The sequence below is a fragment of the Balaenoptera physalus genome (assembly GCF_965194825.1).
Source record: "Balaenoptera physalus genome assembly, chromosome: 13".
Lineage (NCBI taxonomy): Eukaryota > Metazoa > Chordata > Mammalia > Artiodactyla > Balaenopteridae > Balaenoptera > Balaenoptera physalus.
The window spans coordinates 63,470,511-63,497,169 of record NC_138892.1 but is presented as its reverse complement, the minus strand read 5'-3'; the positions used below and the strand labels follow the sequence as shown (position 1 = coordinate 63,497,169).

The following is a 26,659-nucleotide window of genomic DNA, read 5'->3' as shown; positions in this document are numbered from 1 at the left end:
CCCACCTCAGGGCCATCGCTGCTTTCCGGGGGCCCTGTGGTAGGGGAACAAGAGCAGAGATCAGGCCGGTGAGCTCTGGTCTGGGCACACTTCAGGGGCACCCTGTACCCCCCTGCCTGGGGAATTCAGCCTGCAAACATTCTGCCCCTGGCCTTGTTCCTCTGAAAGACCAACCCCGTCATTCCAGCAGAGGAAAAAATGCTTTAGTTCTAGCCCAGCCTTGGGAAGACACATTTAGATGCGGGAGGAGCTAAGAAAGCATGGCCAGGCCTAATTTAGAGCAGCAGTTCATCAGCTTTTTCCTGCCGTGACACAGGACAGATGGTGTCCTCCTGCATATCCACTGCCACGGACACGCCCTGGGTTATATGCTACTCCCAGGGCACCAGCCACGACCCACTTGTCTCTCCCAAAAAAGAAAGCATATCTGAACGCAAGGGCTTGAGGGTAAAAACCCATATCTGTCTAATTTATTGAACTATAAGTGATTGAATCCTTTACAAACTCTGGTACCACTTCATTCTTACTGAAAACTTGTTTACAACACCCCTCTCAAGTGAGCTCGTCATCTCATTGAGACAGGTTGATAACCCTGAACTTGAACGCGGAGCCTTACCCTTGGAGACGTAGTCTCTCCCGGGAGGCTGGGGCAGACAAGGTGCCCACCTGCTTCCTCATCCTCCACCACACTCGAGCACGTTTGGTTGGTCAGGATGCAGCGGCGTGGGGTAGGCGGGAGCGGGCCATTGGACACACAACTGTCCTCTCACTGGCAGAGCTACCAAGAGGGCGCCCACACTGGCTTTGTAGGGCCTGGGAGGGAGCAGCTGCAGGCAGGAAAGGAAACACAGCATGCCAGAGGAAGCGAAGCTAGGCTCTGCACCAGTGTCCGACAGAGGTGATGTGCCCTCGCCCGGCAGTCAGTTCTTCAGGGTTTATTGTATGAGGTGCAAAGGAGGCAGCTCCTAGAGACCTGGCGCTGTAAGGACAGGAGTTGTGAAAGGAGGGGGTGGCTGACCCCTGTGACTTGTATGTGACCCTTTAAGTCTAGTCTACACAGCAAGTCTGGGCTCATCTCAGCAAACCTTGCAGTGCTCTCCTGATCCCCTACTAAATTCCAGGGGAGGCCCAGCCACAGTGAGGCTGGGAAACTCACTTAACAGCTCGGATGAGATGCCAACCCCCAATGTACCATAGCTACCCTCTCTGAAGGCAAAACCCAGCCTGCTCCAGGGGTATTCTTAGCTCAGAAGCGGACTGGGGGGATTGCTTACACAAACACGTGGTCTAAGACTCTGGACAAAGTTAGATTTCTCCTCCAGTATCCAAGACTTCAAGTTCCAAAGAAAATTAGAATTAAGTCACTTTCCACAAAGAGACCTTCCAGGGCTGCCATCAGCTCTTTCTGGATCTTGGCTTTTTTTCCCCAGGGCCTTGCTGTCTGGCTTCTTGTTTAACTTGCTGCTTCTGAGAAGGGCCCAGGACTGGGGGGGGCGGTGAGTGTGAGGACAAGAGAGAGTCAGCATTCCTTTCCTCATTTTCCCCCGAGTGCCTGCTTAGCTGGGCCGGGGGATTTTCCAGGCTGCAAGCTCTCTTAACCACACCATTCTGAGGTGGAGATGGCCACGGACAGAGATCAGATTAAAATCTGGGAGGATGGCCTTATTGACTAAGTTCCCAACCTGCTACAGACCCAGGTCAACTCCAGGACAGCTAGAGTTCACTGTTGCTTCCTTCCAACATGATTTACAAAAGAAAAGGTTCTGCTTCAGGGCAATTTTCCACCCTCCCAAAGGAACCGGGGAGAGATGGGAGAGGAGATCACATGTTCTGGCCCCAGGGCTGTGGAAACCTTCTGACCTTGAGGTCCAGGCAGACATGGAGTCTGACCTTCTGAGCAGCACATCACCCTTTTCAGAATTGTATGTGTTGGGTTCTTTCAGGGGACAGTGTACCTGCAGGCAGAGGGCGGGGGCGGGGAGGGGGGTGTGTGAGGCTGTGTTTCCGCTGGACTAGCCGCCGTACCTGCCAGAGGAGCAAAGGAGGAGGGAGAGTGGAAAGAGAATGCCGTCGAAAACAAGAGCTAATGGCCAGTGGTCCTCAGAGGCTGCTGCAGCCCTGCCCCAGAGAGGGGAGTTTCCGGTTCCCAACCAGAATTCACCCTTCAAAAACCACATTAGCAAAGTGCTTCTTCAAGTGACACCACAGATCCCCTCCCTTGGCGTGACCATCCCCAAGCCTGGAGGTCTCAGACGGGCCCCACTGCCCTCCCCAGGATATGGACGATATGGCGGGAGGGGGAGGGGGCTGAAACACAGGCGCACAGTGTAGTCTCACGACCCAGGACAAACGCAGCCACGCGTGGCAGAATGACAGATGCCGCAGGGTGGTGGCTGCAGCCGGGTGCCAAGGGAAGGTACAAAGTGCTGGAACACAGGGCTGGGGGCTCAGCCCTAAGGGATCTGAAAGACATTCAGCTTGCTGGTGTTCTTGAGCGTCTGGCGCCGGTTGCAGAACCAGACCCGCACGACCTCCCGGTCATAGTTGAGCTCCTTAGCAATCTCGGTGATCTCCTGGCCTGTGGGCAGCGGGTTCTTCTCGAAGTAGGCATTAAGAGCCTCTATGGCCTGGGGGGTAAAGGAGGTGCGGCGCTTGCGTTTCTTGGAGGGCTCGCCTCCCACAAACTCCATCAGGTTCTGCTGGCCTTCCTGGTTCCGGAGTTCGGCTTCATTCAGCCACTTCTCCAGCACTGGCTTCAGCTTCTGCGCGCTCTTGGGCGTGATGTCCAGCTTCTCAAACCTGTAGGTGACCCAAGCCCAGGAAGGAACAGTGAGAGTGTCTCACTCCCCACACCGGGCGTGAGCGCTCTCCACAAGGGGCTGCTCCTCTTGGGGCTGGTGGGGCTGTGCTCAGTGTTCCCCTCACCACCCCCACTAAAACCCCCTGGCTCGGCCAAGCCCAGACTCCTCAGACTGTCCTGTATCCCAGGTCATAACAGGGAGACCATTCCCACGGCCTCGGTTCAGTAGTGCGATGATAACAGGGCAACTGCTTTAATGAGCACCATTCCAGAACTTTCATATCCAAGTGGGTGAGGTCCTTTACGGAGTCATCTTGAGAGGCCTCCAGAGATGCCAAACGGATGTCGGAAGTACTGTCCTCCTCCAACTGCAGCATCTCTAAGTCAGAATACTCTTTCTGGCTGAGCCCGGATGTGACTACAGAATTCCCAACATGGCAAGGTAGTCTAATAGTCACTCTAGTGTAATCTATAGAATTGGCAGGCAGATGAAACCTTTTGGCCATCCCTGAACCGTGTGTTTTTTCGTGTTTGAAACCCTCGGCTATCCTTCCTTTATTTCTTTTTTTGTTTGTTTGTTTGTTTTTGGCCACGTAACGTGGCTTGCGGGATCTTAGTTCCCCGAGCAGGGATCGAACCTGGGCCCCTAGCCGTGTCCTAACCACTAGACCGGCAGGGAATTCCCTACCCCTCCTTTAATACCGGCACCAGAACCAGTCTGTATGCTGCACACAGGAAAATCAGCTACATCACTTTATAGTCATGCCTCAAAACAGGGGGAGATGGGCGCATGATAGGGGTGATAGTGGGTTATAGTTGAGAACCAAGCCAGAACTGAAGTTCTCACTTTTGTGACTAATTTCATAAGCTGTACTCCTGTCCCTCGAGGATTCCTAAATGGATTAGGATCCTGGTTTTCCCAAAAAAGACAATATAAATGCTCAGGATTGGGGGCTAAACTTCAGAGGGCCCCCAGAAAGACTTTGGCTACTCTAGGTGTTCATGTCTACCCTTAGAACAGCTTTCCTTGTCCGGAAGAGGGCAGAAGCCAGGGAGAATATGGAAAAGGGCCAGATACCTGGGCCCCTGTGAGTGCCCTGACCTTGTCCAAGGCAGCCTTACTCACCGGCAGATGGCTGACTGGCTGTAGGCTGGGCCTTCCGTCGCGGTCAGAGCCTGACCCACCTGGGTCTGTGTGAGGCCCAGGGATAGCCGCCGGATCTTAAAGTTCTTGGCAAACTCCCGGATCTCTTCTAAGTTGATCCCGTCCTCATCCAGACTCGGGGTATGTGGCTCTAGGCCAGAGGAAGGGGGCAGGGGTGTGTGTAAGACAGACAATCATCGCTGCTTATCTTGCCCATTGGCCTAGCCTGGTGCTGTAGTGAGGGATAAGGACATTTGACAAAAGGCCTATGTACCCTTAAGACCCTCATCACCCCTGTCCCCAAGACAAATAAGACTTGGGGGTAAGGGGCCAGGACCAATGTGCATAGAGGTAGAGGCCTGTTTTCAAGTTCTTCCGGCTCTAACTGTTGACCCTCCCCCATTCTCCCCAGCCTGGCCCCAAGCACACCTGTTGGCCATCCACATTCCTCAAATACTGGGTGAGAGACCACAGGGGAGACAGCCAATGGCTTGGCTTCTCAGAGAGGCAACCAGACAGCTGGCTAAGCAGCCTCCACCATCCTCATGCATAGAATCCAGCTCCACAGAATGAGAATAAGAAAGCCAGTTCCTGGCAATGGGCCTGTGCCCTTCCCCTGTGGACTCCAGGAAGTTTATTAAGGAGAGCATCATCTAATGAGGTCAGCGTGTCCAAATAAATGCCTCTCCCCTTCTCCACAACCTTCTCTAGAAGCCACTTACTGGACACCAGCTGGCTGACAGTAGGGGTCTCTGAGCAGGTGATCGGGATGGGAGCAGAGGCAGCTGGCTTGGCGGCTGGGGCTGGGCTGGCGATGACCACAGCTGGCTGGGGCATGGCTGCCGGGGGCTGGATGGGCTGCACCTGCGAGGAGAAGAGCCAACAAACCCCACTGCCCGCCTGCCTGTTTCAGGGGGGGTGGAGTCTCTGGTGGGGCCAGAGGCAGGGCAAAAGTGGGCATGGAGGGACTTCCCTGGTGGCGCAGTGGTTAAGAATCCGGCTGCCAATGCAGGGGACACGGGTTCGATCCCTGGTCCGGGAAGATCCCACATGCCGTGGAGCAACTGAGCCCGCGAGCCACAACTACTGAGCCCGGGTGCCACAACTACTGAAGCCGCGCACCTAGAGCCTGTGCTCCGCAACAAGAGAAGCCACCACAATGAGAAGCCTGTGCACCGCAAAGAAGAGTAGCCCCTGCTTGCTGCAACTAGAGAAAGCCCACGCGCAGCAACGAAGACCCAACACAGCCAAAAATAAATAAATAAATAAATAAATTTTTAAAAAAAGTGGGCATGGAATCTTCACTCACCCAGCACACTCTTACCTGTGCCCCATCAAAAAGCAAGACTAGAAGCTATGCATTAGCACCCACCCAATGATAATGACCTCCAAAATAAGCATAGAACGTGCCCCACCAAGCCGGGGCCTCGTTGCTGCCTGTGACCCGGGCAGGTCAGAGGCTCAGAAAGGTTCAGCACACCTGGTCAAAGCCCCAACAAGTGTCCGCCCTTGAGATAACTGCTCTCAAATCTCTGCCCTCAAAAGAGAAATCTAAACCTGATTCTAGAGCCTCCAGGCCCCAAATACCCATTAATAGGGAACTGGCAAATGACTTCTGGGACCTCTCTACATTAAGATACTGTGCAGCCGTGACAAAGAATAAGGTTTATCTCTTAACTGCTGCCATGGAAAGAGCTCTGAGTCACAGTGCTAAGTGAAAGGAAAAAAAGTAAGGTGAAAAACAGTTTTTATGGAATAATTCCTTTAAAAAGACATATGAATTTCCCGGAAAAAAAAAATCTTGAGGCATATAAAGCAAACTGTCAACAGAAGTCATCTCTGGAAGTAGAGTTGGAAGGGATTTTTACTTTTTGACATCACACATAATGTTGGAATTTTTATAAATAACATGTACCGTATTTATAATCAGGAGAAACTATAAATATATGAAATTAGTATTTTTAGTATGATTTTTTTTAAAGCTTCCTGAAAGTGCAGATTTCTTTTGGATGGGTCCTGTTCCCTGAATTCTACCTCCTGGTAGCTTCAAGTCATTCCCTCCTCATCCCCAGGGCCTTGTTCAGAGCTCCTTGTCTCTGGCTAGAATTGTTTAAGCTGTCTCCTAACAGGGACGATGACTCAAGTCTCACCACAGTCCAATTCTTGGCTCCACCTGGATAACAGAGGGAATTTTTTAAATGCAAATCTAATCAGCCACTTCCCTGCTAAAAACCCTCCCGCGACTCCCTACTCCCTATTAGTGATGACAATAAAAGCACCATTTTTCAAGTGCTGTGTACCAGAGTATAAACTGCCTTATGTGTAATCTATCCTTTAACATTCATAACCTTCTGAAGTTGGTACTCTTATCACCTCCATTTTATAGATGAGGCTAAGAGGTTATTCAATGAAGCTGGGAAGCTACACACCACTAACTTGTTAGGGATGTGAATTCTTGGACGCCACTCCACACCTACTAAATCAGAGGCTCTGGGGTGGGGCCCGGGAATCTGCATCCCAGCAAGCCCTCCAGCTGGTTCTGCGGCACACTCACGTTTGAGAACCCCTGCTCTGGCACACTGTACTTCCTGCAATTCTGTGGAGGTAGAATACTCTCTCATCCAACTCATCCCTTTAGATTAGTTCAGTGTCCTAGTCTACGAAGCCTTGTCAAACTCCCCAATCTGCTGAGAGCTCCCTTCTCTGGGTTCCCAAAGCACCTTATCCTGCCCCTATCATAGCCTTTGTCACGCTGACTTATAATTTTCTCTGATGCTGGGCTACCTAAGGTTAGGAAGGGCATCTTATTCATCTCTACATCTTCAGCACCTGGAATATAGTAGGCACTCAAAAACTGCTCCTAGAATGAACACACAAATGAATAATCAATGCCACAGTGCAGGGCGGAGGGGTGGAGGGATGAAGGGGTGAAGAGGGAGAGGGTACAGAACGAACCTCCCAGGGCCTTTCTAGCGATTTGTTCACCCTGGAGCTGACCGAGGCCCAGTTTACTTTGACCACCCCTGTCTGGCTTTCTCAGGGTGCTATTGACCTCTGAGGGCACATATACACATGTTCGGTGTGTGTAGGTAAGGGGTCGGGGGACGGTGGTGCTGCTTTCCCAGGCAGAGAATGCGTGGACTCATGTGGACCTTCTACCCTGGAACCTCCTCCCGCTTTGGGGAGGTGCCCTGCTTTCCCAGGGGCTTCAGAAAATAGTGTCGTCCTGCTCACAGTCTGGAGGGAGGCCACCCATGCCAGACAGCACTGCCTGCCCCCATCTCCCAACCCAGCCCTTGTACCTCACTCTTAGCGGGGGACTCAGGAGTGCTTGGCTTCCGGACAGCCACGGGAGAAGGCAGGGGGCTGCTGGCCAGGGCTGCGATCACCTGGCCCTGGGCGTTCAACAACAGCTGGGGGGTCACAGCCTGGACCTGCAGGCTTTGGGCTGGTGCTGGGGCCGCCATGCTAGCCGAGTTCACTACCCACGGAAGTGTTCCAATAACCTGGGAGGAAACATAGGGACCCCAAGTGTGAGGGCAGCGCCCAGGTCCACCCCCAACCCAAATCCCCACATTGGCAGGAAGGGACTTAGACAAATCACTTAACCCCTCTGGGCCTGTTTCCTCACAAGAAAGTGAAGGATTCACACTCTAGGGGCCGCTTCCTTTATTCTCTCTCCAGAGCCGTGGTGGGGCAGGAACAGGTCTGCATGTGCATTCAGACAGATCTGGATGTGAATCCCTGCTCTGCCACATTTTAACGGTGCGGCTTAATTTCTCTGAACCTCAGCCTTCTCCCCTGTAAAACGGGAATAAACATCTCCACCCAGTAGGTGTGTACTCAAAAGGAAGTGGGATAATGTATGAGAAAGCACCTGGCACAGAGGCTGGTCTCAAAGTGAGTGCTCCATAAACGGAAAGCCCCAGCTAGAGTGAGGACCACCAGGGCTGGATGGCGGCTACGCCCCTGCCTGGCCTCAGCATCAGCAGAGCGCTGTCACACAAGGGGTATGAACAGCAGCTTGTCACCCTAGTTGAGCTCCTACGACCCTCAGCCCAAGTCCTGCCCCTCCTCCACGGCCAGCATCTCCACCAGCCCCCACCCCTCAGCCTGGCTTTGACCACTTGCCTGTCCCTGAGCGCTGGTGAGGATCTGACTGCTGATGCCCGGCATGCTGGGAACGGCGCTGGCAATGACCGGAGTTGTAGTGAGGGAGCCCAGGATCTGGGTCTGTCCCCCGAGGGAAGCAGCACTGATCTGTGGGTGGAGGAAGAGCCTTGCTCAGAGGCGATGGGGCGAGAAAGAGCCCAAGGCAGAGGGAAGAGGGCTGAGGGTACTGGGGCGGGGGTTATGGATGCTGGGCAGATGTAAGTGTGGGCTGCAGGCCCAAGTCCACCAGCTGAATAGTGTCCAGGGCCAGGGGCTGCAGGGGGTGAGCAGGGAAGGGTGGGGCCGCAGTCATGGAGGAGTAACTCTGGCTGATCTTTCGGGCTAGCCCTGGGAGAGCAGAAAGGCCAGACTGGAGGGGCTGATGTGACTAGTGTCACATCTAACAGCCTCTAGCTCCACCTTAGCGACAGCTCACAAGTTTGCAATCCCCAGACATCATCCCACCCTCCAAGGCTGGTCCAGTGGTTCAGGTTCTGGAGGATGTGCCCAGCCCTCTTGGCAGAGGTTGTCTGCTCTTGTCTGGGACGGATGGGCTGGCAGCTGCAGGGGAAGGCCTCAGAAGGAGCCCATCTCTGCCGAAGTGTTGGAAGAGAGCCGTGTTCAGGGGGCTGGTCCTCTACCTCCTTCCTCCCCCGAGGGAAGGGTCAGGTTCACCCTTGGCCAGAGATTCGGTCCATCCCCGTTTAGCCCCTGGTGAGGGCAGCAGCTTACGATTCCTGGGCTAAACGCGAAGCCTGCAGGCTGAACGGTGATCTGTGGGGGGCTGTCCACTGGCTTGGGGGTGGGGGCAGTCGCGGTGGCAGCAGTGGGCTGCGGTAGAATGGCAGGTGTGGTCTGCAGCAGCGGCTGGGTCTGGATCAGCGTCTGGGGCTGGGCTGGCGGTCGGGGCCGGGTGGGCGAGGAGGCCTGGGCCGGTGGGGCAGCTTGAACAGGTGCCGGGAGAGCGGCATTCAGCACGGCAGCTGCTATGGAGCAAGGCAGAGACAGAGGTGCTCAAACGCCCAGCCGTAGCCCAGGGAGGCTCCAATCCCAAGGGATCTGGCACGAGAACGAGGAGGGGTTGGGGCAGGGGGGACAGGCAGCTGTGATTCACTTGATCTTTGCGGGGGCGGCACATGCCAACTTCTCTCATCCCCCCTCCCTTGGGCCTGGAGAGGTGTAGATTCAAAACCAGAAGTTGAATCTTCTTGCAGTCCTTCTCAGGAGGCTGGTCACGGGGTGAGTTCTGGCGTAGCGGGGAGGGGCAGTCTCAGAGAGTTGGCTGAAGGAAGAGAGGCCTGCTGGGCCAGCATGGTGCCATGGCCTAGAGTCCCGAGGTGGTGGAGCAGCTCTGTGGCTGGGGGCCTGGGACACCAGATCCAGACTCCAGGGCTGTCGCCCTGGGAGGGCCGCGGGTTTGGAGTCCGACATGGCAAGCACACGTGCAGGGATGGTAGTGTAAGGTGGTGGGGAGCCTGGTGCGGTCCTGGGGAGAGTTGCCGTTACCTTGGAGACCGGCTAAAGGTGGCTTGAAAATTCCCCCCGTGGGAGAAGCAGCGGTCAGTCCTGGGAGGGCAGCCACGGTTGCTGTAGGAATTGTCCACACGGCCAGCCCCTGCTGACCAGCCACTTGACCTGCAATACTGATGGGGATAAGAAGAGGTTGAGTAACTGCCCCTGCTGGAACCATAACTCCTGTCAGAACTGTGGCTAAGTTTTCCTGAGTCAAGACCTGCAAAAGCAAACGAGATTTCAGAAAGAAAAGAAAAAATAAAAAATCAACATTGACAGCGCAAACACTGGGTCTCTCAGACCCAGCTGAGCACACACAAAGCATTCTGAGGGCAGTGGGAAAAGCCCGCGTGAGGGCGGGGAAGAGACAAGCCCTAGCTGGAGGCCCAACCCCGCCCGAGGGGGCACCTGGACTGGACTATCCCGCCTTCAGAGAAGCAGCCCATATCAGGGACAGGGCCCAGCCCTGCTCAGGGACCGGAAAGGGTCACAGGCCTCTCCCACCACGGTCTGCTGCCTCCCAAGCCTTCCCTGGGCCCTTGCCCACAGGACCAATGCTTTGTGGCTAGGAAGCAGTGGGGCAGGGGCTGGTGGAACCAAGTGGTCGAGACCCACAGGGGCCTCCGGGAAGTTCTGATGGAGGACAATCCTGATGGATGCCTTGGAGAACTGTGCTTGCAGTGAAAGGTCACAGGGAGCTCAGCATGCCTGGAGGCCCCTGGAGACAGCTTCTCACTGAGCTGGGGCTGCCCCTGGCTCTAAGTGAGGACCAAAAATCCATTAACACTTCTAGGCATCCCCTAGAGGGGCTGACGAGGGTATTCACTCACTTAGTCATTAGATGACTTGAAGGAGTTAATGTAATCTCTATAATCCTTCCTGGACCCAAAGAGATTACCTGGCAAATGCAGATCTACTTTTCCCAGGGGGCCTGATCTGGGGCAGGGGAGAGGCCAGGGGTACCTAGTAGGAGACTCCCTCCCTCAAGCCACAGCCCCTTCCCTGTCCTGCCTCATGAAGTTCCCAGATCCCATGGCCAGCCCATGTTGGCTATCCCATGCCTTGCTCCTGCCCACTGCCCTCTGTCCAGCTCCCTGGGGTGGCCCTTACCTGGGGGGCAGCTTGTACAGCCAGTGGCGTCAGGGTCTGCGATGCCTGAGGCTGGCATGGGGCTTGGCTGAAGGTGGCAACGGCAGGGGCAGGGCTCGGCGGCATCCCCGGGAGTGACTTCACTTCAAGTGGCATTGGGAGAAAGAGGGACAAGGAGTGAGCCTGGGTGAGTGTGACAGCCCTCAGCCCCACGTTGTATTTCTGCATAACCCGAGGCCAATCACTGGCCTTCCCTGGCCCACAGAGGCAGCTTCCCAAAAGCTACGGGTAGTGAGAATAGGAGGCTGGAGAACCCTGTGCCAGACCTGGAAGGTAGGCCACCCTCTTCCCACATGTGGATGAAGGAAATGCAGACCCAGGCACAGCTGGGTATCAGTCTCTCATCTCCTGGCTCTGTAGGATGCTAGGACCTATCACAGAATCAGTAGTAGAAAGGAACATGTGTCAGGGAGAGAAGGAGCTAGAATCAATGGGACTGACTGGCTCACCCAGCAACTGGATCACTGTTCACCCTACCTTCAGGCTACTTTTTGGATGCAGGTGCTGGCTTGGGGTAGGGGCAGAACTCCTGTAGGGTGAAGTCTTGGAAGTGACATGTCTTGGCCACACTCAGGATTACAGGGGCTCTCCAGGCCAGGCAGCTTTTCTTCTTGCCGTTCCCTGAGGTCTGAAGTCTGGGTGAGCAGCTTCTAGGAAGTTCTAAAGGAACTTCCCATGCATTGGAGCTTTTCACCCAGGTGAGCGCTTCCTCTTGCCACCTGGATTTAGTTAAGTACTGGGACCCGTACCAGGAAACTTCTTTAAAGCCACACAACAATGCGGAGAGGGGTTATTATTTAATATATGGTGAGACATTAAAGAGAATCTAGGTGTTGTGTGTTCGACCAGATCAGTGGTTTCTTTTTTTTTAATTTTTTTTTTTTAATACAGCAGGTTCTCATTAGTTATCCATTTTATACATATTAGTGTATATATGTCAATCCCAATCTCCCAATTCATCACACCAGTGGCTTCTTAATACTGACTGGGTATAGGTTCCCAGGCCCTAGTCTAGGCCTACTGAGTCAGAATGTCCAGGAGTGGAGGCCAGGAACCTTTTATCTCTCTCTTTTTCTTTTAAGCTCCCTTGTGATACAGCACACAGACAAAGTGGGAACCACTGAACTAGATAACCTTCCAAGCCTGCATTCCCAGCCTGTGTTTTAATCTGGAAAGGCACCAACCTAAGTAAGGACTAGACTGTTTACAGTATATAATTTAAAAATCCAGATTGCTTAAAGAATGAAAGAGACAAGCAACGACCACAAAAGCCTTATAAAATACTAAAGAAAACAAAATGGCAGATTTATCTCCACTGTGAAGGGGAGATACATTTCTAACTATCGAAAAAAAAAATCAGAGAAGATAAGGATTATCTGAACCTCTGGAAATTTAAAAAATATTTTGCTTGACAAAGTGTAATGAAACCTAAAAAGGAAAGTGAGGAAATGGGAATGTGATAAACAGGAGTGATGGAAGCTTACCATCTGTATAGTCATTTCATTAGGATATGCTGTATTTCCAGAGTAGGACCATGGGCCCCAGGGTTTGCCTACATTGAGGGTTTTTGTAGCTTCCTGCTAGACTGCTTTTCAGGAAGACTGAACCAATTTACAGCACCGTCAACAATGTACCTGTTTCTCCACAGCACCGCCCAATTTAGGTTTTGTCACTGTTTATTTATTTTTCTGGCTTAATAGGCATAGGTGGTACCTCACAGCCAATTACTTTTTCTCTCATTGATAGCAAGATTTTGTATTTTTCCACGTGATGACTTCCTCCTATGTAAACAATTGGCTTTTCTTCAAAAGGAATCTGGGTGGACTACACCTCAAAGAAAAGTAAAATGAAAGGGCCATTCAAAGCAGCACTGTTTATGACAATGAAAAATCAGAAAGTTTGATAATAGCCAAAACCAGAATCAGATGAGTGAATCTGTCAATAAAGGACATGGAATATGAAATAATATGGTGGTAAGTGTCATGCTACTTAGCCTGCCCTCAGGGGCCACACCTATAAAAAAATATGTATGTGTGACAAGGTCTGGGTAATAATTTAGAGTGACACAAATCACTAGATTCTTTTTTCATCCTGAAAAAGTTTCCTATTACTCAGTTTTATTTTGTTTTAAGAGGAAACACTTCTCAATATTGCATACACAGAGACGTTCCATCAAAGCCACAGTTTAAGCTGGCAGCTCCTTAGCAGGTACCATCAACATACCTCCCTTCCCTGCTTGACAGTGACTGAAATTCCTTTACAAAGAAGACTTTGCTGAAAAGCTTAAGTATACAAACCTCTGGAAGAAGATACACACTACCATGAACGCTCACGCTAAGGTGTAAATAATTGATCTCCGATCAATTCCTGAGAGCAGGTTTTGGATAAGGAGCAGAATTAAGGCGCCAGAAGAAATGAGATACGGAAGATGGATAAAAGGGTAAAAAAAGGAAGTTAAGGCCCTGTGGATAAACCTGGAAAGAAATGGAAAGGGTGGCCGAGATGGAGAACCCTTGTCTTTCCCGCCTGCTCACCAGGGCACTGGCCCATGGGAGCAGGTGATGGCTCATCCTGGCCTCAACAAGGAAGCAGAACATTTCCAGGCTAGGGGAAAATGGTCACGTCTCTTGTCATTCCTTTACTCGAAAGGAGAAAAGATAACCCGGGTCCCAAATGGATCTGCACACTGATTTGCGAGTAGAGCGAGGGAGGTGAGATCTGGCAGGGGTTCTGTTAGAGAGTTGCCTGTTCTCTTTGCTCTCTTCTTGTCTCCTCCTCTTGGCCCACACCCTCTCCCCCAACCACCTCTCCAATCTAGGGAAGGGGTGAAGTTCAGCAGAAAGCAAGGGGAGATGAATCATGGCTTTCTGGGGGAATTGGCAAGGGAGGCCCTGGGCTTCCTGCAAAAGGAGATGTCTATTCTATAAGGTGTTAATGAGGAAAGTCGATGAAAGGGTGCCCTGTGCCCAGAGAGCAGTGCCTAGGACCAGCCCCAGCTTCTAGGACAGCCCAGGCTGTCTCACAGCTGTACTGCAGGGTCATTAGGGGAGACAGTGTGAGTCAATCAGCCATATACATTCCACATGCAGGAGAATCAAACTCATGCCCTGAAGTCATCTTTGGCGAATAAGAGCACAAATAAGCCCACCAGGCTAGACTCATGCCAGCCCAGCTGGGAGTGAGGAGCTGGGATTCTACAAGGCCCTCCCTAACACACATATCCTCAGTCCAAGGTGTGTATGATGGCCTCGCATCCCCAACTCCTGGCACCGCCCAGCTCCACCACAAAAGGTACTGATTTGGAAGGGCTGTCAGGATCCTGAAGGCTTAGTCCTCTCTGCCTTGAGCTTGAGGGTCTGGTTTAGACCTGGGAGCCCTCTCTGAGGTTAATTCATTCCCCTCACCCTGACCCATCCCAGTTTAGGTCTGTAAGTGACTGAAACTAGAACTAAAGTTCCAGGGATGAGGAGTGGCCTAGGAGCTGACCAACAGTACAGACTGTGACCAGAGACTGTCCAGTAGACGGGAAGACAGTGAGACCCTAAAGCCACCTAGCCCCCTCCGGCTTCATGCTGGCTCTCCAGGGGGAACACAGGAAGGGACTCAGGCGGAGCAATGCCACGTGGGCGCAGGTAGCCTCATACCAGTTGCCTCTGCGGAGGAGTCTGGGTTGTCTGGCCCAGCTTCACCGGCTTTGGCGGGGCCTCCGCTCTGGGAGCCCTCGGCGGCCACACCTTCCAGTGCTTTGCCCTCCTCCTCAGCAGGGATCTGGGCATCCACTCCAACCTCCAGAACTCGGATGGTCTCATGGCCTGACATCACGATGACCTGCAAACAGAGGACGGGGGACACTGCTGGGGGGAGGGGCAGATCAGCCCTGGGGAACCAGAGCTCTAGGCATGGCTGAGGGAGAGAGGAGAGAGCATGTCAGGATGCAGACCTCCTGTCTCAAGGACTGTGTGCTCTGTGAGAATTCCAGAGCCTGGAGCAGACTGCAGCTCCCTGATTCCAGGGAAGGAGGTACTAGGAGAAAGAAGGCCCTGGTGACAGGGAGAAGGGCCTGACACAAGCTAGGAAAAGTCCCACAGAGCCAGACCACTTGGGGACATTTCTATTTGCTTCCTCTCTTGGACTCAGTTCAGGGAGTGGTAAATGGCCAGTCCCACAGCCTTGCAAGGTCGTCTTCTTGGCTGCTAGGATATTGGAGTGTGATTACGATGGCCCCTAACACCGTATCCACAGCTTAAGCTGGGACAGGAAGCAAATCCCTCTTCATGTCCCTCGAGTCATTAGAGGAGTGGAAAATGAATGCTCCACGATACCGAGTAACTTTTTAAGCTCATGGTTCCTTTATTTCCAAAACTCTGGGGTACGGGCCAAGATTTCCCTCCAAGCCAACTTCCTGAAGCGAGGGTCAGGAATCCTGAAGATGTGGCCTCTCGCTGGCCCTCCTGGACTGGAGCTTTGTACCCTGTGGGCCTGCAGCTCCAGCGTGCCATCTGCTGTGGGCGTGCTCCCACCTGGAGGGGAGCCCCCATGCCCAGCAATGCAGGCAGCCCCTGGGCCTCCTCGGAACACTGGGTCTCCTTTCCTGCTCAAAGAGCCAGCACTCAGCGCTTTACCTCCAGCACTGACATGCTTCCAACTGGGCCATTCAAGAATCAGGGACACCCGGTACGTTAAAAAGCTCTGGGTCAGGCCTTCCCTGCGCTCCGCCTAGGCCTGAAGCCACTCCCACAACACGCTCCTTAGGCCTGAAAACTGGATCCAGCCAGAGACTGCTGGAAAAAAGCAACAATGTGACCCATCAGGGGAGTATGAGTGCAATAACCCCCCAAGGAGTTCCCTTTCTGACTCAAACTTGACCTATGAAGGACTTTACTCCCATCACATTTTAAGAGATGTTAATCTTTTTTCTCCTTTTAAAAATTACATAAGTCGGAAATTCCCTGGCATCTCACTGCCAGGGGCCTGGGTTCGATCTCTGGTTAGGGAACTAAGATTCCATAAGCCACGCTCTCAAAAGAAAAAAAAAATTACATAAGTAATAAAAGGTCATTGCAAGAAAAATTAGAAAATGATATATAAGCAAGAAAAAAAGTTAATTCCCTGATATCCAAATCTTTCCCCATGTTAACTTATACATATTTTCACATTTTAATTTCACTTTTTAAAGTCACAGCTTAAGTCCCCAAACCCAGCCCCTGAGAAATCCTAGCTGGCAACTACACCTGGATGGGTAAAGTGACGATCTGGACGGGTGTTTCTGGCAAGAAACAGACAACGAGGGGCTCTATGGAGTTTTCCTCCTTGCCCACACCCCTTGGTCCATCACCCTCACTCCCCCGCCTCTTCCTGCCCCAGAAGATACCTGCTCATTGACAGTCAGAGATGAGTCTGGCCCGGCTCCAGGATCCATGGTCACTTGTCAGGGTGGGGTGGGGCTGGCCCACACCTACACATCCTGCAGGGTGAGATGGGATGGGAAAAGCAAAGGCTGATGCGACATAGTGATAAAATTTCCATGCCATCTCAAAAAGTCAGAAGTAGAATGGAAGGAAGAGAGAGAAGCTAAGGTCTCCCAGGTATGTCTAGAAGTAAAGGAAATAGGATTCTAAGGATTTTAAAGCTAAAGCGTCTCACTTCCTACAGCATCCTAGGAGAACCTACACTCAGGAGGAGCGAGGGTGACAAGAGGAAAGAGGGGGCCAGGCATCTTTCCCTGGGAGTTCCCCAGTCCAGTGGGAAAGAGCAGAGCCAGTAGAACCCAAGGTGACTTTGACCCAGACTCTCAGAACCAGACACAAGTAAGGAGCACACTGGGTATCAGAGCATTTCTCAGGGGAGGGGTCTGAGTGGACTTCCTGGAAGAGATGGTAAAGATAGGAATAAATTAAAACAGTTGTTTCAAACTAATGTGTCTGATTATCACCTGGAACACATTAAAAATGCAGGACACCCCTACCCCGATTTCCCCAGACCAAACATCCCCAGAGTCTGATTCAGTAGGTGGGTGCCCCAAAATCAGCACTCAGGGGGATTCTGTGGCAGTGGTCCAAGAACCATCCTGGCCTTTAACATGGGAGGCAGGACAACATCCCAGATGGTGGAGCAGCTGCCACATGCAGTGAGACAGAGTGAAACAAGCCCTTGTGAGAGACAGGTGGTCTTGCTGGAGCCACAAACCATAGTCACAAGAAACAGAGGTAATAAAGGGGACAACTAGTTTTAGACACTTATATAGAAAAGAGTAAATTAACCTCTATTCTGAGTGTCCACTGTGCTAAGCATTTTATGGAACACTAATTCACATTCTTACTCATGCCAGCTGGGGGATGGGAGCATTAGGATCACCACGTTACGGATGAGGACACTGAGCTCGGAGAAGTGTTCTGGATTCCTCACCTTTCTCTTCCTCTTCCTCTTCTACCCCTGGGTCCGCTTCGTTTGTTTTCCTTTTTTTGTTGTTGTTATTTTATTAATTGAGGTAAAATTCACATAACATCAAATTTACCATTTTAACCATTTTAAAGTGTACGACTCAATGGAATCCAGTACGTTTACAGTGTTGTGCAACGATCACCACTATTTAGTTCCAGAACATTTTCATCATCCAAAAGGAAATCCCATACCCATTAGCGGTTACTTCCTTTCCCTGCCAACCCCCAGCCCCTGGCAACCACGAATCTGCTTTGTCTCTGTGGATTTGCCTATTCCCAATATTTCATACAAATGGAATCATACAATATGGGGCCTTTTTCTGTCTGGCTTCTTTTACTTTGCAGAATGCTTTCAAGGTCCATCTGTGATGTAGCATGTATCAGTGCTTCATTTCTTTTCACAGAAAAGAGCCGTGAAAAAATTCCATTGTATGGGCTCTCGCACTCTCTGGGGAAGGCAGAAGCACAGGTAAACCAAGATTTCATTTCCAAGATGGAAAGTCCATCAGACTCAGCTGTGACTATACCCAGCGCTCCACAGGTTCATGCCAATCCATCACCTCCCCACACAAATAGTTCAAGAAAACAATCTGTGAGTGCAACACTTAGAGAACGATTAAGGAAAACAAGATCTTCATTTAATTCCCATAATTAAATGGCACGGTAAAGTGTCTTAAAGTCAAGAATGAAAAAAACAATCATTTTGACCCACCTTCTAGAGTAATGGAAATAAAACCAAAAATAAACAAATGGGACCTAATGAAACTTAAAAGCTTTTGCACAGCAAAGGAAACTATAAACAAGACGAAAAGACAACCCTCAGAATGGGAGAAAATATTTGCAAACGAATCAAGGGACAAAGGATTAATCTCCAAAATATATAAACAGCTCATGCAGCTCAATATTAAAAAAAAAACAACCCAATCAAAAAATAGGCAGAAGACATAAATAGACATTTCTCCAAAGAAGACATACAGATGGCCAAGAGGCACATGAAAAGCTGCTCAACATCACTAATTATTAGAGAAATGCAAATCAAAACTACAATGAGCTGCCAATGCAGGGGACACGGGTTCAAGCCCTGGTCTGGGAAGATCCCACATGCCACGGAGCAACTGGGCCCGTGAGCCACAACTACTGAGCCTGCGCGTCTGGAGCCTGTGCTCCACAACAAGAGAGGCCATGATAGTGAGAGGTCCGCGCACCGTGATGAAGAGTGGCCCCCACTTGCCACAACTAGAGAAAGCCCCTGCACAGAAACGAAGACCCAACACAGCCATAAATAAATAAATAAATAAATTTAAAAAAAAAACAAAAAACTACAATGAGGTATCACCTCACACCGGTTAGAATGGGCATCACCAGAAAATCTACAAACAACAAATGCTGGAGAGGGTGTGGAGAAAAGGGAACCCTCTTGCACTGTTGGTGGGAATGTAAATTTACACAGCCATTATGGAGAACAGTATGGAGGTTCCTTAAAAAACTAAAAATACGGCTTCCCTTGTGGCACAGTGGTTAAGAATCTGCCTGCCAATGCAGGGGACACAGGTTCGAGCCCTGGTCAGGGAAGATCCCACATGCCTTGGAGCAACTAAGCCTGTGCACCACAACTACCGACACCCGTGTGCCACAACTACCGAAGCCCGCGCGCCTAGAGCCTGTGCTCTGCAACAAGAGAAGCCACCACAATGAGAAGCCCACACATCACAAAGAAGAGTAGCCCCTGCTCGCCACAACTAGAGAAAGCCCGTGCGCAGCAACAAAGACCCAACGCAGACAAAAATAAAATAAATTTAAAAAAAAGAGTTCCACTATATAAAAAAAAAAAAACTAAAAATGGAATTACCATATGACCCAGCAATCCCACTACTGGGCATATACCCAGAGAAAACCATAATTCAAAAAGACACATACACCCCAATGTTCATTGCTGCACTATTTACAATAGCCAGGTCATGGAAGCAACCTAAATGCCCATCGACTGATGAATGGATATAGAAGATGTAGTACATATATACAATGGAATATTACTCAGCCATAAAAAGGAACGAAATTGGGTCATTTGTAGAGACGTGGATGGACTTACAGACTGTCATACAGAGTGAAGTAAGTCAGAAAGAGAAAAACAACTATCGTATATTAACGCATATATGTGGAATCTAGAAAAATGGTACAGATGAACCGGTTTGCAAGGCAGAAATAGAGACACAGATGTAGAGAACAAACGTATGGACACCAAGGGGGGAAAGTGGGAGGGGATGGTGGTGGTGGTGGTGGTGGAATGAATTGGGAGATTGGGATTGACATGTATACACTAATATGTATAAAATAGATAACTAGTAAGAACCTGCTGTATAAAAATAAATAAATAAATAAAACTTTTAAAAAATCAGATCTTTTCAGAGAAGCCAGCATCTTTAGCAGAAGAAAACTGGAATTTCAAGAAAAGTTTAAACACATAGTGAGGTAGAAGAAAGTACACATTTGAAAAATACTTTTAAGAATATCGATGCAAGTGAATCTAAATCACTGGATACTGGGTCACGCAGAGGTCTCCAAAATGATTTTGTGAATGAGAATTCTTCCCAAACAAGGATTAAATGAAGAAAAAGCAAAATCGGTGGAGATTCAGGAGAAAGAAGACTTTCTTCAGAGGCTAAAACTAGTCAAAATGTATCACTCAAAGAATGACCTGTCCCAGTTACAGCTGTTAATAAGGAAGTGAAGAAGTTGTAGGCAGATGTTGCTCTGTGAGCTGCAATCAACTATGTCTGAAAAGAACAAGAAACTGAGCCTCACCCATTTGATAGATCACTATGTGTAAGTTGATAAATTGCTACACTATAACAGAAATGAAGAAGAATTCATAAGAGTTTCATTCATAATTTTTTCTCCAGAGTGTCTTTGAGAATGACAACATAATAAAAAAGATGCTTATACATTTTAAACAGAAGGTATCAACCACTAGAGCTTAGGGAAAGGTATCCTGATGAAAGCCAATTTAGGAACTCTGTTATTATCTAAATGTAAATCAAGTTCTAAAATGAAAATTCAGTATTTTGGATAAATTTGCTGAAGGAAACAACATTTAAATAAATATGAAAAATGTTAATAATGATTAAAAAATAATTTGGACAATCCTGGAAGTAGTTTTAATACACTGTTTTGTTTATTGTGGTAAAAAAAAGTTTTATTGTAAATGTTAAAAAACAGTCTAACCTGGTGAATGTCTAAACCAAAATGGGTCTAAAAATGCCTGCCTCTCTCATTTTATGAGCCTTGTTTCCATCCATTTATCACATATTTCCATCTGGATGGTCTAGTAGATAATTAAACTCACATGTCAAAAAAAATTCCAACGTATAGATATGCCGTATTTTGTTTATCCATTCATCTGCTGATGGACGTTTGGGTTGCTTCTACCTTTTGGCTACTGTGAATAGGGCACCTATGAATCTTTGTTTTTGTTGCAACACCTGTTTTCAATTTTGGGGTATATACCTAGGAGTGCAATTGCTGGCTCACCCTGGGGGTTTTAGGGTTTTCACCCCAATGACTGTGGTAAATAGCACATCTGGATGGCCTCCTTTGAGCTCATGATGCCATGCAGTGTCCACAGCCTGACAGCAGTGAAGAGAGATGATCGACTGTCTGTTTTAAGAGAAGGGGCTCTTACGATCACCCCGCAGTAGAACTACAGTACACACATAGGTCATGGTTAAAGCTGGGACAGGAAGCAGTGCCCAGCCAGAGCCTCCTCCTTTGCCTTCTTCTTTTTTTTTTTTTTTTTTAATTTTTAATTTATTTTTGGCTGCGTTGGGTCTTCGTTGCTGTGCGCGGGCTTTCTCTAGTTGCGGCGAGTGGGGGCTCCTCTTCCTTGCGGTGTGCGGGCTTCTCATTGCGGTGGCTACTCCTGTTGTGGAGCACGGGCTGTAGGCGCGCAGGCTTCAGTAGTTGTGACATGCAGGCTTCGGTAGTTGTGGCACACAGGCTCAGTAGTTGTGGCACATGGGCTTAGTTGCTCCGTGGCTTGTGGGACCTTCCCAGACCAGGGCTTGAACCCGTGTCCCCTGCATTGGCAGGCGGATTCTTAACCACTGTGCCACCAGGGCAGTCCCCGGGATTCAGACTTTTAACTCAGACTCATTTCTGTGCTTTTTTTTTTTTTTTCATTTCTGTGCTTTTAATCACTTTACACTTAATGTGTCTGAGGTTTTCAAGGTGTAAAGTACCTTCTCATTATAATCATTTTTGGGGGTGGAGTACTCTGCGTGTATTGAAAGAATGGCTGGTTAAGCTGGAATGAGTTTTACTGGTATTCACGGGAAAGAAAGTCATATTTGTTATGGGAAATTACCTTTCAAACTTTTGACATAATCCTCTCCAGCGAGGTTGTTTGTTGACATCAGCATCTCCATCTCTACACCACTTTTACATTTAAATTGTGCACCTACTTACCTCCTGCAGAGCTGCCATCTAAAAAGGCCACAAGGACAGGAAGCAGGAGATTAGTATAGATCGGTAGCTGGGGCTGAGCTGGATCATCCAAACAATGCTCCCAAGATGGTCTCACCCAGTCTGACAATCACCAAGTCTAACTCTCCAGCTTAGATCTCACCTGGGAACTTCAGACTCATATATCCAACTACCTACTGATTGCTCACATCATCTCCTACTCAACATGTTCAAAACCAAACTCCTGATTTCTACCCCAAACCTGTTCCATCTGCCTGTAGCCTTCCCCATCTCAGCAAATGGCAGCTTCATCCTTCCACAGATGCTCAGGCCCCAAACCCTGCCATCATCCTTGCCTTCTCTCTTACATCTACCTATACATCTAATAGTAACTCCTTCAAATCGTGTTGGCTCTCCCTCCCAGTGCGCCCGGAATCCCCCCACTTCTTATCACTACCACCGTGGTCCATGCGGATGTAGTACCTGGTGTAAAGAAGCATGAGACGACCTCCCCTCCTGCTTGCAAGCATCGTCTGCCTTGTTCTTAAATCGTCAGTCTCCAGGCAGGTTGCTACCTCTTTCAGGTTTTCATTGTCTGATGGATTTTCTGCCTATCCTCCCGCCTTTCTCCATTTCTGGCCCCAGGACATAGATTTCCCTTCCCACCTGCTGAAAAATAATCATCATCAATAGTTTATTGGTCCTGGGATAAACCATAATGGAAAAGAATATAAAACAGAATGTATATGTGTGTATAACTGAGTCACTTTGCTGTACAACAGAAATTAACACAACATTGTAAATCAACTATACTTCAATTAAAAAATAAATTAAAAAAAAAGTTTATTGGAACCCAGCCCCTTTACACATAGTATTACAGTGAGCACTCTTTGGAGACAGACTTCTGGGTTCACAACCCAGCTTTGATATTCACTATCTGTTGGACTCGGGTCAGATGATTTAACCTCTCTGCCTCAGTTTCCTCATCTGTAAAAATGAGAGTAATAACACCTACTTCATAGGGCTATTATGAGGACTGAATAAATTAATGCATGTAAAAAGTTTAGATCCATGCCTGGCACATAGTAAGTGCTCAGAAGATGGTAGCTATTATAAAAATTTACATACATTATCTCATTTAAATTTAGTGTAGCAGTTAGGAACCTAGGTTCACCTCTCAGTTTCACCATTTCTTAGCTGTGAGGCCTTGGACAAGGTCCTAGCCTCTCCATGCCTCAGTTACCATATTTGAAATGGGGATAGCTAGCATTGTAGTAAATTGTATAAGGGTTCAATAAATGTTAACTATTGTTGTTCAGTTTTGACACCAGCCCCATGAGACCACAGAGCAAACACATAGTGAAGCTTGACCAATTGTGTCACTGTCTTGCAGGTGGGCGGATTACTTCTCTGTTTTTTCAGGGACAAATAATAAGTGAGCTTATCTTGGAATTATCATACAAAGCACAAATAACAATTAGCTATTACGATCCCCATTTTTATTGATGAGAATGTTGATGATCAAAGAGAGGTAAGGGCATAGGCTTAGGAGAAAAACCTAAAACAAATCCCAGCTTGGTCATGAGATAGCTGTGCCATCCTGGGCGAATGATTTAACCTCTTTGAAGTTTAATTTCCTTATCTTTAAAATGCTGATTAAATGGGCAAGACTTGTGGGGTTGTTATGATGATGATATGAGATCTGTAAGTAAGATGCTTAACATGGTATTCTTACTATGATCCTCATTTTTATCTATAGGAAGATGGAGGTTGAGAGAGGTCAGGTGACTTGCCCAAGGGCACAGAAGAGTCTGTGGCAGATTCAAACTTCAAGGCCACATCCTGCTCCAGATTCCTGTCCTCCTGACACCACACTAAGCCTCCATTCAGGAAATGGGAGGAAGGCTGACGGGGGCTGCTCTGGCCCCCAAGGATCAGGACACACTGGTAAATGGAAGCTCTCAGTTCTGCTCCAGACTTAATTTATTAACTTCCCTCCCCACACACCGATTCATGGACAGAGATAAATGACTTGCCAAGCTATTGGTAGACCGGCTAGGCACACACATGGGCCAGAAGGAAAGGAAAGGGCAAAAGATAGGAAAGTAGTGAACAACGTTATTTCTCCTTTCCCAACCTACCACTTGTAATCTTACACATATATAGTCAAACAGTAAAGACTAGTTTAATAGGACACATTTAGATTTAGTTTCTGCCCCCATCCCCTTATGCCCAAACTTGATTCACCGAGGCAGGGGGAAGGGAGGGGGCAAATGAAACGTGAAAAATAACAAGTAGGTATGTTCCCCCACTAGACTGTAAGGACCAAGAAGGCATATCCACTTATCATCATATCCCAGAGTCTAGTATAATTCCTGGTACACAACAGAGGTTAACAAATATGAGCTGAAAACATAAATTATGATATCAGATCATATCATTTAGCCTGCTCATATTTCCTACCTTCTCCTCAAAACACATAGCCTATTTCAAATTTTGTGCCCTCATTCCCAATGCTAGGGCTGCTTAAAAACGATTTCAAAGAAGTAGTATTAAGTTCTGGAGAACCCCAGTCACACTCGCCCCTTCCTAACGTGCCGGTCCAGCTCCTCATTCCCAAGCCATCCGTCATTTGTCCAGTTTCTCCCGAGTCCCACTCCATCTGTGGCCTCACTGACCCTCATTTTGACACAGAAGGAGCTTGGGGTTTAAAGGCAGAAGACCCACATTGAGTACTGCTTCTGTTTCAGGTAACCCCTCAAAGCCTCAGTTTCCTTATCTATGAAATGGGACTAAATTATAGTACCTACCTCATTGGCTATTGTTAAATCGATAACATTTATGGAAGGCTCTTAGAACAGGGCCTGGCACACAGCAAACACTATGTAATTGCTTTAAATTGAAGTAAAGTATGCATATAGAATGTTTTTAATTGTAAAGTGTTATAAAAAATGTGTAAGATAATTACTATGACTTTATAGTGAGTAAATCTTAGGAAAGGGGGATATGATCTTGTCCCAAATTCCTTCATAATGCAGAGAATCCTTAGAGAAGCAAATTTCTTCTGACTCATTTCTTAATTGCTAGGTAGTACCTCCAAGAAGAGAATAGCCTATCTTTCTCCCTCTCTCTCTCTCTCTCTCTCTCTCTCTCTCTCTCTCTCTCACACACACACACCACACACACACACAGTATCACTCTATATTATCTTGTTTGTTTTCATATTTATGATCTGCCTGTCCCCACCTCCACCCCCAAACTGGAATTAAAACTCCAAGACAGGGGAAGTTCTGTCTGTATTGTTCAGAACTGGCATAGAGTGGGTATTTTTGTTGCACTAATGAACAAATGAATGAAGGTCTACCGCAGATATGCAAAGAAGTACCAGGTCACAGAAATACCACGCTGAGAACCAACCCGGACTTCAATCAAAATGGAATATACAAAATTATTCCCCAGAAGGCCCTGCTGGTCAATGGTGGCTGCCTTAGATTATCAAGAAAAGGGAGGTGGGATATTGTCTATGAACAATTGAAGACCAGCCTTTTACTTTTGGAACAAGGAATATGGAAGAGCAGATTCTAGCTCTCTGCAAAGAGCTTCTTTTCATTTGCCCACGAAGGCTGCCCGACCGCGTTTTAGTTCTCCCCCACGCGCCCGCACCGGAGGCTGTTCTGTGAAGATTTGGGGCTTCCAATGACAAATGAGTAGGGGATCCCAACGCTAAAGTGGAGGTTACAAGGCACCCTGGGGCTCCCGCGGCCTTGCCTGGTGAGAATGCCCAGGGAAGCACATATCAGGCCCATTATGATGACTATTTATTAATAATAATATTGTTACTAAATATTTATGAAGTGCTCATGCTCAGCTATACGGTGACACTCCCACCACTCCGCCACCCTTCCAGCAGCACCCAGGTCCCCAACCCCGAGCCCCACAGTCCTCCTGGTGCATTGTGGTTGGAGAGAATTGTGACAGGTAGCTCTGGCCGCCTCAGTCGACCTTAACTGCTGGGAACCCAGGCGTCCGGGTCCTCCAGTGGGGCGAGAATCCATTCGCGGTCGCCACGGGGTATTGTAAAAACGTCCCCTTGGTCCGTACCCCACCTGGGCTCCAGGAGCAGAAATGGGGAGGGGCCAGGTCCAAGCTCCCCACGGGGTCCACCTGGCGGCTGCCCCCTCCTCTCCTCGGTCCGGACCAGCCCGCAGGCAGGCGAGGGCGCGGCCCCCGGGGTCTCCGGTCCACAGCAGGCGGCCGCTAGCCATCCCACTCCCAGAGCTCCCCGCCGCTCCGGCCCAGCATCCTGGAGCCCCAGCCCCGCGGCATTTTTTCTCTTTATCATAAATATATAAATTATGCTAATTACGGGCATTGCATATTAACCAAACCCCAAACCTCCCCTGCCCGGCCCCCTCCCCCTCCGTGCAAACCCCTCCCCGCCCCGGACCCCGCTACTTACCGGAGCCCGAGCCGCCTTCGCCCCGGGTGCCCGGCGTCCACCGATTAGAGATTCATCTCACAGCTCGAGCCAGGGGGCCGGGGGCCGGGGCCGGGGCAGCCGCCGCCCGCAGACAAAGAAGCCAGCGCGGCTTGGCTGGGCTCGGCTCGGCCCGGGAGCCGGTCTGGACCCGCCGCCGCCCCCGGGCCCTCAGCCCGGGCTGGGCAGAGCCGAAGGGGACTCAGCGGGCTGCGCTGGGCGGAGAGGGGACGGGCGGGAAGCGAGAAGGGGGAGCGGTGTGGGGGGCGGTCAGGTATATATATATTTTTCTCCTCTCCCCCCACTTCCACGGCCCCCCCTCCTTTTTCTCCCACCCCCCCTCCCTTTTTCCCTCCTTCTGCTACTTGGATTTTTTTAGCTGCTGCGTCATGAGCATAATTTATGCAAAGAGCTTTGCCGCATGCTGCACCGCGCGCGCCAGCCGCCGGGGGCGGCGGGCTGGGCGGGCCGGCGAGGAAGGGAGGGGATCTGGGGAGCCGAGAACGAGCGATTGGGGCGGGGAGCCG

The 26,659-nt window shown here is 49.6% G+C and overlaps 1 protein-coding gene and 1 pseudogene across 7 annotated transcripts; one reads left to right on the top strand and one right to left on the bottom strand.

The window, feature by feature from the left end:
- Window positions 1-441: 441 nt before the first annotated feature.
- Window positions 442-26,440, bottom strand: POU6F1 (POU class 6 homeobox 1). 6 transcript variants are annotated; one of them, XM_082421376.1, is made up of 12 exons: window positions 26,115-26,440; window positions 21,558-22,324; window positions 16,129-16,221; window positions 14,402-14,585; window positions 10,719-10,840; window positions 9,603-9,828; window positions 8,829-9,082; window positions 8,076-8,204; window positions 7,247-7,450; window positions 4,667-4,808; window positions 3,927-4,095; window positions 442-2,799 (listed from the first exon to the last, which is right to left on the bottom strand). In XM_082421376.1, exons 3-12 carry the CDS (start codon window positions 16,174-16,176, stop codon window positions 2,454-2,456), a joined length of 1,824 nt encoding a protein of 607 aa, XP_082277502.1. In that variant the 5' UTR covers window positions 16,177-16,221; window positions 21,558-22,324; window positions 26,115-26,440; the 3' UTR covers window positions 442-2,453. The 6 variants fall into 6 exon arrangements, with proteins under 6 accessions (XP_082277502.1, XP_082277503.1, XP_082277501.1 ...); XM_082421377.1 differs by having other exon boundaries at window positions 21,659-21,676; XM_082421375.1 differs by lacking the exon at window positions 21,558-22,324.
- On the top strand, window positions 16,837-22,356 carry LOC309640505 (swi5-dependent recombination DNA repair protein 1 homolog pseudogene; annotated as a pseudogene). The gene is made up of 3 exons: window positions 16,837-16,963; window positions 17,602-17,666; window positions 19,594-22,356. The product of its transcript is annotated as a swi5-dependent recombination DNA repair protein 1 homolog pseudogene (transcript).
- Window positions 26,441-26,659: the final 219 nt, after the last annotated feature.

Excerpts from the sequence above, each read along its gene's own strand:
- POU6F1 (XM_082421376.1), bottom strand. The coding sequence starts at position 16,176 with ATGGATCCTGGAGCCGGGCCAGACTCATCTCTGACTGTCAATGAGCAG. Across the intron at positions 10,841-14,401 it reads CTCCTCCGCAGAGGCAACTG|TGAAGTCACTCCCGGGGATG; the intron begins GTATGAGGCTAC and ends TGCCACTTGAAG. Across the intron at positions 2,800-3,926 it reads AGCCAGTCAGCCATCTGCCG|GTTTGAGAAGCTGGACATCA; the intron begins GTGAGTAAGGCT and ends GGTCACCTACAG.